General features: G+C 39.9%; 1 protein-coding gene across 4 annotated transcripts in view; it reads left to right on the top strand.

Moving 5' to 3' along the window:
- Positions 1–13148, top strand: part of CNKSR2 (connector enhancer of kinase suppressor of Ras 2) — a 372258-nt gene that overhangs the window by 218500 nt on the left and 140610 nt on the right. For 2 of the 4 annotated variants that reach the window (XM_075913322.2, XM_075913328.2), the window contains exon 9: positions 12733–12879. The exons of the other annotated variants lie outside the window; for them this stretch is intronic. In XM_075913322.2, coding sequence (XP_075769437.1) covers positions 12733–12879 — 147 coding nt within the window. The remainder of the gene's footprint in view (positions 1–12732; positions 12880–13148) is intronic. 4 annotated transcript variants of the gene reach the window in all.

Raw genomic sequence — 13148 nt, 5'->3', positions numbered from 1 at the left:
GGCAATTGGGAAGGCGTGTTACTTTATGAAATCAAAATAGTGAAGAATTTTTCCAAAGAATTAGATACTGTGTCTTTGAAGGCATTTTTCTAATAACATGTACATGTAGTGTCACTGCATAAATATATAATAAAATTGTTAAGGTACAATAATTGCAGTATTGTCTATAGAGGTAAGCATAGTGTTTGTACTTAACAAATAAGACTACAGTAGTCACAATTTTGTACCTAAGCAACAGACCATGTACTTGAGAGGTTCTGTCCCTTTTCCTCTCCTCCCCACTCCTTGCTCTTTTGAGATTATATATTTCTGAACTCCTTTATGCTTTGAATTTATCAGACACCCAGCTGATGATTACTATACACATTACACTTTTTTTTTACTTCAGTCCTGAACAAGAGCCTCACAGATCTTTAACTACTATGTCTCCTGAACTGCATACCAGGGAGTCGGGGAGCGAAGCAGAGCAAAGCCGTGGAGCCCGAGGGCAGCAGGACAGCCACGGCGCGTCTGGGCTGTCCCGCTGCCCCCGTGCTCCGTGGCTTTGCTCTGGACACCTGTGGTACAGCAGCTGGGGCGCTGCCGGTTGGTCCCATAGCGCCACTCTGGGCGCTACTGGACCAACCCGGCAGCACCCCAGCTGCTCTGCCCCAGGCGTCCTGATTCAGCCACTGCTGGTCAGTTTCAGCAGCGGCTGAATCAGGACGCCTGGGGCAGAGCAGCTTGGGTGCTGCTGGGTTGGTCCAGTAGCGCCGAGGAGCGGCGGCGCTACTGGACCAACCCAGCAGCACCCCAGCTGCTCTGCCCCAGGCGTCCCCAAGTCAGCCGCTGCTGAAACTGACCAGTGGCTGACTACAGGAAGCCCTTGCCCCGAGCTTCCTGGAATCAGCCGCTGATCAGTTTCAGCAGCAGCTGACTTGGGGATGCCTGGGGTTCTTAAGTTGAATCTGTATGTAAGTCAGAACTGGCGTCCAGATTTAGCCACTGTTGAAACTGATCAGTTTCAGCAGCGGCTGAATCTGGACGCCAGTTCCAACTTACATACAGATTCAACTTAAGAACAAACCTACAGTCCCTATCCTGTACGTAACCCGGGGACTGCCTGTAGTTGAGTAGTCAACTACCTGATAAGCTTAGGCTTATTGGGTAGTCAAATCGACTACTCGCATTCCCCCCCACCCTTTCTACCTCCATATCAGAGCGTCGAGATGGGGAGGCAGTGAGATTGCCCAACAGTGGGGTCTAAAAATATAATTATATCTCATCTGAGTGCTGTTTTTAATACTGCTTTATATCAGTTTAGCATTTTTCCCTGTCTCATGTTCTGTGGCAGAGATATTCTATTAGACTTCAGTAGCACCAAGCAACCTACAACTATTAAGGTAGACATAGAGCTTCTTGATTATGAAATGTTAACTGAATATCCAGTCTTGAGCATCTCTTTCAAGAATAGCAGTATCTATGGACTAAAGTACTGCATGTAGTTATCACAAATCAGTTTTTTCATGCTCTAAGAAAGATGAAGTGGAAGAATATCCCACCCCTCCATCTTGGGAAGGGGACATTTGATCATTTGAGTTCAGGGAGAATGTATTGTCCCTGGAGGGCAAGTATGAGAGACAAGAAATTGTGCTCCCACCGTGTCATCCCTTCCCCTCGTCCCCTACCCAGACCGGGTTACGAAATTGTTGCAGATAAGTCCAAGAAACAGGATGTGTTGCTTATAAGAAGGAAGATGGAGAAGGATGCTTGTCCAAGCCATACCCCCCCTTTGGGTTTTGCTGCATCCTTTTGGCTGGCCAAGGGAGGTTTGTGGTGGCTGATTCACTCCTCCTCGATACATTATATCTTCCCCTGTGTGGCTCCAGCCTTCAACAACAAACTGACCTGCCTTTTTCTTGTAGCAATAGAGTGAGCTGTGTTTCCAGGGTGTTGTGGATCTGACCAATTGCATGTTTTTGTGGATCGGGAAAGATTTTTTCCCCATTGGGCCAAATTAGCTGAGATCTGGTGGGGGTTTTTGGCTCTCCTTGCAGCATTGTGGGGGCATAGTTGAGGCAAAGACTATAGGAATGTATAGTGGAGGCAACCTATGGCAATGCTGGTAAAGGTTAAAAGGTCCAGCACTCAGAGTTAAATAAGATCTAGGATTTTAATTTGGGGACCTTGTACTTATAAGGAGACCCCTGAAGACTCCCTATAATGCATACCCACTGAGTTTAGGGGGAAGATTAGGGGACTCAAAAGTGAACTAAGTCCTGGGAGGTAGGTGGTAGAGGGGCAGATCTACATTGACTTACCACTTATGTAGTGGGAACCCTATAACTCTGTATTGGCTCAAGTTAAATGCTGGGTATGTGAGAAAGTTGGGCACATATCGCCTCTAACATGTTATTTTATTAAAGTTGCTGCCTGCTACTTAAAATCCACTGTAGTGTCTTTTTTGTTCTCGAGTGTCTTGAGGAAATTATTGGAATGAGTGACTCATACCAGCACATTTCAATCTGGCACTTCTCATTTTAAATGTAATTGTTGGCTATAGTTTTGAGACCTTTTTAAATTTGAGAACATGCAGTACACATCCATGTACACAGACTACTGTGATGGATGCTTAAATAGGAAAGTGAACAATTTTTTGTCACTTCCATGCAAATATCCATTCACATGCTACATATAGTTTTTAATACTAGGTGTACCCAAATCAGTGTTATCAACCTTCCTCAGCTTTCCCTCTGTTTCATTTACCTTCCAGCTTGACATTAACGTAGTGATTTAATTGTTCAAAGATGCACTTAAAGATTTTCTACACTTTTTCCTGAGAATTTTTTTAAATGGCTTAAACCTTCTGTAAAATACTGCAAAGGTGAAAAGTCAAAGTTAAGGATTATTGCTGAATGAACAATATTTCTAATGAGTAAAATGTCATTAGAGATTACATAGTTTTGCTTCATGATTAATGTATGTCCCTTATGAGGTCTAGAAAGGTTACCGTGTCAATCTACCATCGCTGTTGTCCTGAAGGATAGTTTTATGGTAAGGTCACTAGATCAGGACTTGGGAGTTATTAGTGTACTCTTCCTTGTTTTGCCACAGACTTCCTGTGTGATCTTGAGCAACTTACTTAATCTCTTTATGCCTCATTTCCCCATGTGTGAAATACAGATATTTTAAATCATAGTTGTTGTAAAGACAAATCTATTAATGTTTGTGAGGCACTCAGGGTGTGTCTAGACTACAGGGTTTTGTCGATGCAGTTTTGTCGATGGCTGTAAACCTCATTCTATGAGGAATAACGCCTTTTGTTGACAGAGTTCTGTCGACAGAAGGCGTTATTGCCTCTACACTGTCCTTTGCATCTATACTGTCATGTCGACAAAGTGGCTTGCTTTGTCGACAGAATGGATGAAGTCTAGACGCTCTTTGTCAACAGTATCTGTCGACAAAACTTCTGTCAACAAAGCCTGTAGTCTAAACGTACCCTCTGATAGTACAGTGATGAGAGCTGTATAAGTAACTGAAGTGATTAAGACAATGAAGTCAATTAGAAGTCCTGTCAGCTAAGATTATGGGAGCACAATTAAATAAATCTGATCATGAGGGAACGTTGTTTTAGCATTTAGAGCAGGATACTTTGAGACAGTGTGCACCTGAGTTCTACTATCAGCTCTGCTCATGACTTTGTATATCCTCGGGATAGTCATTTGATTTCATTGTACTTTGATTTACCCATCTGTAAAATTAGTATAACAAATTCTGCTCCACAAATGCAGAAAATTACTTATTTAATTAATTAACAAATGTTTATTTATTTATTTATAAAACAGTAGGAGAGAATCAAAAAAATATGTGATCTACCTAAAATTATATGCAGTCTGTGTTGGCATGGTTGTGTATTTGAGGCCATTGCTCTTTTAGTTATGATTAGATTTAATAAGAAAATTAATACTGTGCATGTGTAGTACACACTTTTAAAATGATATTTAATTTATTTCAAAGTCAAACCTCTTCACGTAAGGTAAATGATGTATCCCACATTCAGAATCATAGGTATCTCTCCGTTTATGGTTTTCCTAATCTTGTGCTCTTTTAAACTTTGTAAAATCTAGACCAGTGGTCCCCAATCTTTTGGGGCTGCCGGGTCACCCGGGGGCAGGACCGTGCATGGGCCGCACTCCTGAAGTACCGCGCATGCGCCGGGTGCCCGGGGTCTGGAGTGCAAGAATGGCTCAGGCTGGCCCTGGTCACTAGGCGGGTGCACATAAATACCCCAGCGGGTGCCATGGCACCCACGGGCACCGCATTGGGGACCTACTGATCTAGACTATTATGAGAAATTATTTGGGAGTGCTGTACCTCTACGTCACTTTCTCTCTAGGAGGGCCACTGTAAAATCTATATCTGTCTGTAACTGATGCTATATTCCACTTTCATTTTTTCCCATAATTTTTTTCTCTTTGTCTCCTACTTTATGAGCCAGTTTACTCACATTCTATAGCAAGGATGGATAAACTTACTGAGCCTCCAAACTGCATAAAATAATCTTCGGAAGTTTGAGATCTGGGTACATTGCCCGGGGCCCCTGCCTCATGGGGCTGAAGTGCCAGTTGGAGCTTTAACCCTGGGTGACTCTCCCTCCCCACAGAAGACCCTAGGCCCCGCAGGCAGCTGCCACAAGGCTGAAACACCAACCTCCCACCCCCAATCTGGGAGGCAGAGAATGAGGATGTGGAGGGTGCTGTGACTTATTGCCCCCACCCCTTCTGGGGCTGCACTCCTCACCGCTGTGGGGCACCATTCCGGCTGCTCTCCTGGGCACCAGCCCCACTGCCTCTGGCTGGGCTGGAACTCCACTTCCCGCTGTGCTGGCCTGGTAGGTGCAGTGCTCCCAGGAGCTGGCCCCGCAACCTCCAGCCCAGGTGTGGCTGCACTCCTTGCCCCTGTTGGCCAGGGGCTGCACTCTTGCATACTGCCTCACTGCTTTCAGCCCAGGCAGGGCTGCGCTTCCTATTATGCTCTCTGCCCCTGCTGGCTGGTATGCTCCTGGATGTCAGCCCTGCTGCCTTTGTCCTAGGTGGAGGTGCGCTCCCAGAAAGGGCTGCTCTCCCCAGCATCAGCCCTAAACCTGGCCAGCCGGGGCTCTGTGGTCCAGCAATATCCATGATATTGCAGGGCCACAGATGATGTCAGATCAAAGAGTCCCGGGATTTTAGAGGTTTAACCTGTACTCTACTCTGTGTTCAGACTTCATTTCCCTCTTCTGCCTGTATGAGCCATTGTTTTTAGTTTGTAAACCATTCTCTTTCTCTTTCTCCATACTATCCTGCTGGAGTGCACCACGCTCTCCTCCAAGTAGTGCATACACAGCTGCACAGTGCCAGGAAGAGTATGTATGCGTGTGAGATAGACACATGCACTGTGTGTTTAAGAGGGATAGACAGAGATGTGACCGCCAGGTTATTTGATTTGCCATGACAGTGGGCAAGGGAGTAATTAGGCTCTCTCCTTACTTTAGGAAAGGAGATAAAAGAGGGCTGTTAATATTAATGTTCCTAAACTGGCATAAAGAGAGGGAAAGAACAGAGAAGATTTTATAGGAATTAGTTGCACTATTAATTGTTTTCTATAATAGCCACAATGTACTAAGATGTATATAAGCATAAGGGAGCTGCCGTCTCTTCTTGCATGCATACAAAGAGTTAAGATTTTAAACAAAGCTATTTTTAAATTACCAGGATACAGCGTATTTTTCATATCCAGACAGTATAAGATTTCAATAACTTTGAGATGAAAAAAGTCTTTGGGCTAAGATCAAAATTTTTTTTATCAAATTTTAACAGCAATTGAAAATAGGAATTCAAAATAAAAGTATGAATTTAAACTTTGGTGGCACTGTAGCCCAAATGTACCTACTACAAACGTGGTTCACATTCCACAGAGGAGAATTTATTGACGTTTTAGTTCTTGCCATCCTTAAAGATTGATGTGTGTCTGTCATTGCCGGTTATACCTCTAGATAATCAGCTATAGTGCATCCTGAGCCAAAGGTACATATATTCTTCTTAGCAAAATGAAATAATGGGGTCTACCTGCAACTGAAAACACCTGTCAATATAAGATCACATTGAAAATATTGATGTTGTCAATTATTTTTAATTTACTTACATTAACCTTATCTTTTAAAAGTGGATAGGTAGGTTTCCTAATTAATATCATGAATTAAAATACAATGTGTTAAAACAAACCCAAGCAATCCCAGCCAAACATAACAAACTCTTACCCCTTCTCTTTTGTTTGTTTTGTTTATTTTTCCTCACTACAGAACATGAATTTAAGCCACAGAATTTAAGATTAAAAAAATGCATCAAATATGATGGTCCAAAATTGTTTTGTAATTTATTTTCAACCTTTAATTAACTCCTACATGACTTTAATTAATGCATTTTGAAATTACATAAAAAAGCTAAGAATAACGCAATATTTAGAAATTAAGTATGCAACAGTCAGGAAATTCAGTGCTGAGTTTGAAAGCTCAAACATAGATATACCACATTATGCTTATTTTGTAAAATATTGTGTAATTTTATATCTTATTAAAAAAGAAAACTGGAAATTTTTGCATAAATTTGCATATAGCAACATTGAGCATCTAGGTTTGTTATTTACCTGAAGATCTATAAAACAAGACAAACTGAAACAGCATTGGTTTTTAGTGTTATATAGTGGTGAATATTTAGCAATAAGTGGCCCTGAATTTAATTTTTAGGTGGCAAGTATATCAATTTTTTAGGTGTGTGTGTGTGTGTGTGTGTGTGTGTGTGTGTGTGTGTGTGTGTGCACGTGCGCGCCTCCTCATGCCACCTACAGAATAAATAGCATTGAGATTTCTTTTTGGTTCATATGTTTGTATGTGTTAGGGCAATTTGGAAGCTTCATTATACAGAATTTTGGAGACAACTGTAATACTTGTGACTACATTTCATTTACTTCTCCAATTACTTTGTTGAAGCAAATAGAAACACAGTTTCTCTATGGAATTTAAATTGCTCTATCAAGGAGATGGTGTATCATAGATGGGGAAACGAAAAATACAAAGATTTTGTGTCATAGAGGGCTAAACTTTACCTCTCCCTAATTGATTGTCTATTGTGGGGGACCATTAGCACTGCCTGAAACTGATCCATTCAATGTTCATACATGTGTACTTAGTGGTCTGAAGGACAGCCAGTTTTCCTATCTAATGTGAGCTGATTTGTCTTACTCACATGTCTCTCCATGTGAATAAATGAGAATAGCAGTAAATAGATTGGCAGCAGATCAACTAGCTTTTCATGAAGGAGGAGGAGAACTACTTTCAATTAGGGCAGGCCTTGCAAGACACAGTCCAGCCTCTCATAATAGCAGGATCAAAAGAAAATGCAATCCTAATGGCAAAATTTGTGTATTGTGTCACAAAAAAAAGGCAATGAGTCAAGTTACCCTCCTGTCTTTTCTCTAACCAGAATCCTACTCTTAGTGTACATTAACATGAGGAAGGCCTGGTCTCCTAGGGCACGTCTAGACTACATTTTTCTTTTGAAAGAAGATATGCAAATTTGGCACAAATTTGCATATCTTCTGCTTGCATTTTTGAAAGAGATTTTTTTCAAAAAAGCAAACAGACTAAATGTGGTTCTTTCAGGAAAAAACCCTTTTTCAAAAGAACCCTTCTTCCTCAACAAATGAGGTTTACAGTGTTCTTTCGAAAAAGAGGTGTTTTTTTTTAACTGCATCTAGACTGCTTGTTTGAAAAAAACCTCTTTCGAAAAAGCAATCGGAAGATGATATGACAATTCACACCGAATTTGCATATCTTCTTAGGAAAGTGAAAGTAAGTCTAGACGTGCCCCTAGAGAATCTGAAGGGGGAAACTGGGAATCACTGGGAGTGATGGTAGGTGGGAGATCCCAAAGAGAGCCCCTGAAAGATAAAATTAATTTATTTGGAAGAGGGCTTTACAATAGCTTGCTTTGATATTTTTCAGTTTCAGACATGCTCCCCCTTCTCTTCTATTTTTAACTTTCCCTTCCTCCACTAAAATAAAATTAAATGTGTTGTTCATCTTCTGTTGATACTGCTGTTTATTCTTTTTTGCTGAGCTCTTATCCTTTCTGGTTAGGATCTCAGTGCAGAGATAGCAAGTATGATGATCATTGGTCTGTTCATGCTTTTTGGGGATCATCAGTTCTGAGTAGCAGTTTCTCTTAATCAGTCCTACCCAATCTGATAGATGTCTTGTTTCCTTCAAGAATTTTAGTATAGCAGAGGAAACTGTCTGAGAGCTGACTGGACCAGAAATGAGATTCTTACTAGCTAGTACAGGACTATGTAGCACTTTAAAGACTAACAAGATGGTTTATTAGATTATGAGCTTTCGTGGGCCAGACCCACTTCTCAAATCTGAGGAAGTGGGTCTGGCCCACGAAAGCTCATCATCTAATAAACCATCTTGTTAGTCTTTAAAGTGCTACAAAGTCCTGTATTTTGTTTCAGCTACAGCAGACTAACACGACTACATTTCTATCACTATTTTACTAGCTAGTGGTATCAATGAAGGCAGAAGGGGACTTTATTTGATCATTATAAATTTTTATTAGAAAGATCTTAGTCAAGGAAAATTGTTTTTGCCCAAAAAATCTAAATTAGAATGTACAAAGCCTAACAATTTTCAGTGTTCTTCTTTAATCCCAATAACTTTCACAAGAAAGTTAGAGAATCTTTCCTTTATTTGAAAATACCATTAGAAAGGCAGGGCAGCATTCATCTCAGCACGGTTTGAAATTGTATAGTAAGCGCTTTTTTAAGATCTTCAAAAAAATTGTTTATTTATAAATCTTTCTTCCTGTTACATTTAGAAAGCAGATGGCATTAAAGTGCAAAGCATGATTCTCACATGTAATCTCATTCCTATTTATATGACAAGAATCTTATCTACTACTGTCACTGTAACTTGACTCATGTTATCTTCTTCAAAACCCTTAGGGTGTGTCTAGACTACATGCCTCCGTCGACGGAGGCATGTAGATTAGCCAGATCGGAAGAGGGAAATGAAGCCGCGATTATTTTAATCGCGGCTTCATTTAAATTTAAATGGCTGCCCCGATCTGCCGATCAGCTGTTTGTCGGCAGATCGGGGCAGTCTGGACGCGATGCGCCGACAAAGAAGCCTTTCTTGATCGACACAGGTAAACCTGGTTTCACAAGGCATACCTGTGTCGATCAAGAAAGGCTTCTTTGTCGGCGCATCGCGTCCAGACTGCCCCGATCTGCCGACAAACAGCTGATCGGCAGAGCGGGGCAGCCATTTAAATTTAAATGAAGCCGCGATTATTTTAATCGCGGCTTCATTTCCCTCTTCCGATCTGGCTAATCTACATGCCTCCGTCGACGGAGGCATGTAGTCTAGACACACCCTTAGATTTGAATCATTTTGCACCAGGACTCTTTCACAAACATCTCTTTTCATTTGGTGTACATTGTTATAGAATTAAAATGAACAGTAGCTACTGTTTAAATGTACAGTGAAAATTTTAATTCAGACTTTCTTGACAGCATGGAGGAGAAATAAATTAGAAGTATATTCAAGGGGCAGAGTAACTTTCCTTAGTCCTTAAAACACAAAAAATGTTGATCATAGCCATATGAATCAGAAAGCACCATTTTGAACTAGGAATGTAAAAAGCCTGTTAAAAAGGCCTTCAGCCTCTGTCAACTCCACTTCCAGGGAGGAGGCTTCATTGCCACAGTGAAGCCGCCTCCCAAGAGCCTGCCAGCCCCACTCCCAGGCAGGCTTCACTGTAGGCTTTGCAGCTAGTTCCCTGGGATCTGAGCAGCAGCTGGGATCCAGTGTGTGCTATAATGGAGCCTTCTGGCTCCTAAACTACAGAGTTTGCGGGGGGGGGGGGGGGGGGAAGGGGAAGCAGCCGACTCCCTGGGCAGGCAGAGTTTAACAGATAAGATGATGCTTATTGGTTAATGTTATCAGTTAACCAGTTAATTGGTTAAACTCTAAGGCTGCATCTAGACTGGCAAGTTTTCCGGAAAAGGAATCAGAAAAACTTGCCAGCTGTCTACACTGGCCACTTTGAATTTCTGCAAGAACACTGACGATCTAATGTAAGATTGTCAGTGTTCTTCCGCAAATACAATGACTCTTTCATTCGGGGAAAAAGCCCTCTTGCGCAAATGCTTTTGTGCAAGAGGGCCAGTGTAGACAGCTGAGAACCGTTTTTCGCAAAAAAGCCCCACTGGTGAAAATGGTGATCGGGGCTTTCTTGAGCAAAAGCGCGTCTAGATTGGCACGGATGCTTTTCTGCAAAAAGTGCTTTTGCGCAAAAGTGTCTGTGCCAATCTAGACATTCTTTTCCACAAATGCTTTTAACGGAAAAACTTTTCCGTTAAAAGCGTTTGCGGAAAATCATGTCAGTCTAGACGTAGCCTAAGGATACATCTACATTGCACCATTACTCAAAATAAAATATGCAATTTGAGCTATGAAAATTGCGTATCTTACTTCGATGTTATTTCAAAATAGCTTATTTCATCATTTGGTGCTGTGTAAACAGCACCAAATTTCGAAATAAAGCACTATTCCGAAACGTAGAATTTGAAACTATTCTGAAACGTACTCTTTGTAGAATGAGGTTTAGAGGGACATCGGAATAGCGAGTCTGAAATAACAGGGCTTGCTGTGAAGACATGGGATAGCTATTTCAGGATACTCCACTATCCCAAAATAGCATTGCAGTGTAGACATACCCTAACAACCCTATTTTGGGCACAAAAAGTGGAATGGAAATCATAGCAAGATGGAGAATATATTGTACAAATCGTATAAATGGAATATATGTGGTTTTATTGTAAGTGCTATAGCAAAATGAGAAGTTATTTTGGAGTGAAAAACACTGGGAAAAAAGTTATGTATAAAGAAGAGAGCGTATGCACTCACACACTCTCTGTATATATAGAAAAATTTTAACAACATTTAGAAGTCCAGTGTGGTGTTCAGAAGGGATTCCATAAGAACAATTTTGCATTGTTTTGCTCCATTGTTTACATTGACATACTGTACAAACGTATTCTTGGTGAAGAGAAGATGAGAATTTAACATCTCAATGTAGCATTGCATGAAAAAAGGATGACTAAATTCAGTGTAGCACATGAAGAATGCCTTCTTGTGCCATAAGATGATTGACCTAGGCATTGTTGCTGACTTAGTTTGGCATATTGCATATTCATCAGAGAGCAGTGACTCTGAAAATAATTGGTGGTTGGAAAAATCAATGTGTCTTACATTGCACTTAATTTCTTAGCAGCTTAAATTTGGTTACCAGTTTTGTAGTAAATCTGAGTTTGTTCTCAAGCATCCGAGAGTTATTTCCTTGAAACGAAAGAGAAACAACATACAGATTTATTTCACTGCTATACTAGACTAATGAAGGACAACATCAGTGCTCCACTTCATGATATTTTTCCATCTTTATCCTTCTCTAAGTTGCAGGATGTTATAGTAGCATTGTACTATGTGTTTGTCATAGATTTGGAAATTTCATACACTAGTTAGAACATTTTCATATAAAAAGAACAAAAATTAAGAATTTTTTTAATTGTGGTCCTTTAAAGTTAGGAGAGACCAACTTTAGGGGTGTCATATATGTTAAAATGAATAGCTTTCTAAATACTTAGGCTAAGTTTTTCATGTGACTTGTAATTTTGGACACCTCTGCTTTTAAGAGGTCAAAGACACCTTAATAGGCCCTGTTTGTTGGTTGAGTGGTTTGTTTTTTAAAAACGCTGAGGACTTGCTCCCTGCAAACCATATATCCCATATTAGCCATCCAAAATCCAAAATTAGTCAATTTTAAAAAGCTTACTCCAGTTGTGTACCATAACAACATTCCTTTTTTCAAAAGCTACATACAACAAATTATTCCAAAAAATTCTACCAAGTAGGTAGTAGAAGATGACAGTTAGTCTTTTTCATACTCAAGGAGTGCCATATTTCACAGTAGTAGCAAAGTACATAATGTAAATGGGAAAAACTTATTTTTGGATTTATTTTCAAGTATAGTAGCTAGATTATATTTCCTTTATTGATTTATTGCGATTTAAATCGATGGAATTATTTAACATAACATTTCAAAAGTTGTGGTGTTTAAATTAATTCACCTTCTAAATGTATTTGGTATTATTGTGAAGAGTAGATGCTTTAACTGAACCCTTTATGTTTGAATCAGCTTGAAGCAGTAATGGTGTTTACAGTAACAATAATATAATGCTAGCACTTTTGAAGAATAGAGTTATGGCAACATATATTTAGTAGTGTTTACAACTGTGGGTTAGACGCTAAGAGACAGAAGTTAGGTCCTTTTAGCCTCTAAGGAAATGGATCAGTATTGAGTGATAATTAGTTTAAAAATCACTATGAGATTAAACTATGTGTTTAGGATGGACTAGCAGGAGTTTATTAATTCTAACAGCTGAAATGGTACATACCCATTTTAGTATATTGTAATAAGTATTAATTTTATTTGGCATGTTTTCTAATAATGTAATTTAAATTTTGACATTTTTGCAGAGTTAACCTCCTTAAAATATCTATTTATACACAAACCTATTGTGTTATTATTAAAAAGGGAACGTGACCTCTTGAATACTGTACCTCAATTTTATTGTAATAATTTTGCTGGTTACCAGGTGGGGTGGCAGTTGAAAAATTTGGTGAATGCACTACGAGAGGATCCGAGTGGTGTTATCTTAACTTTGAAAAAGCGACCTCAGAGCATGCTTACCTCAGCACCAGCTTTACTGAAAAATATGAGATGGAAGCCCCTTGCTCTGCAGGTAATGAAGCTTAATCATAAGTCATACACCATCATTTTAACTATAGATTATCTCAGTGATGCTTTATTGTGCTTCATTTCAGCAGCATATGGATTTAATCTTGTATGCTTTCAAAACTTGTTTGTGAAATGATATCTGCACAGCTTGTTCTCATAGACTCATTTGAAATTAAATCCATTAGTTAGACCTCTTAAAATGAAGAGGCAATCCATAAGATCTTTTGTGGTTTGGAAGTATTTTTTAAATAACTGCAGTGTAATTCTGACGTA

This window comes from Pelodiscus sinensis, chromosome 1 (assembly GCF_052426305.1).
Source record: "Pelodiscus sinensis isolate ZL-2025 chromosome 1, ASM5242630v1, whole genome shotgun sequence".
In the NCBI taxonomy this organism is placed as follows: domain Eukaryota; kingdom Metazoa; phylum Chordata; order Testudines; family Trionychidae; genus Pelodiscus; species Pelodiscus sinensis.
Note: the sequence above shows the minus strand (reverse complement) of the source record. Positions and strands in the feature narration are given on the sequence as shown.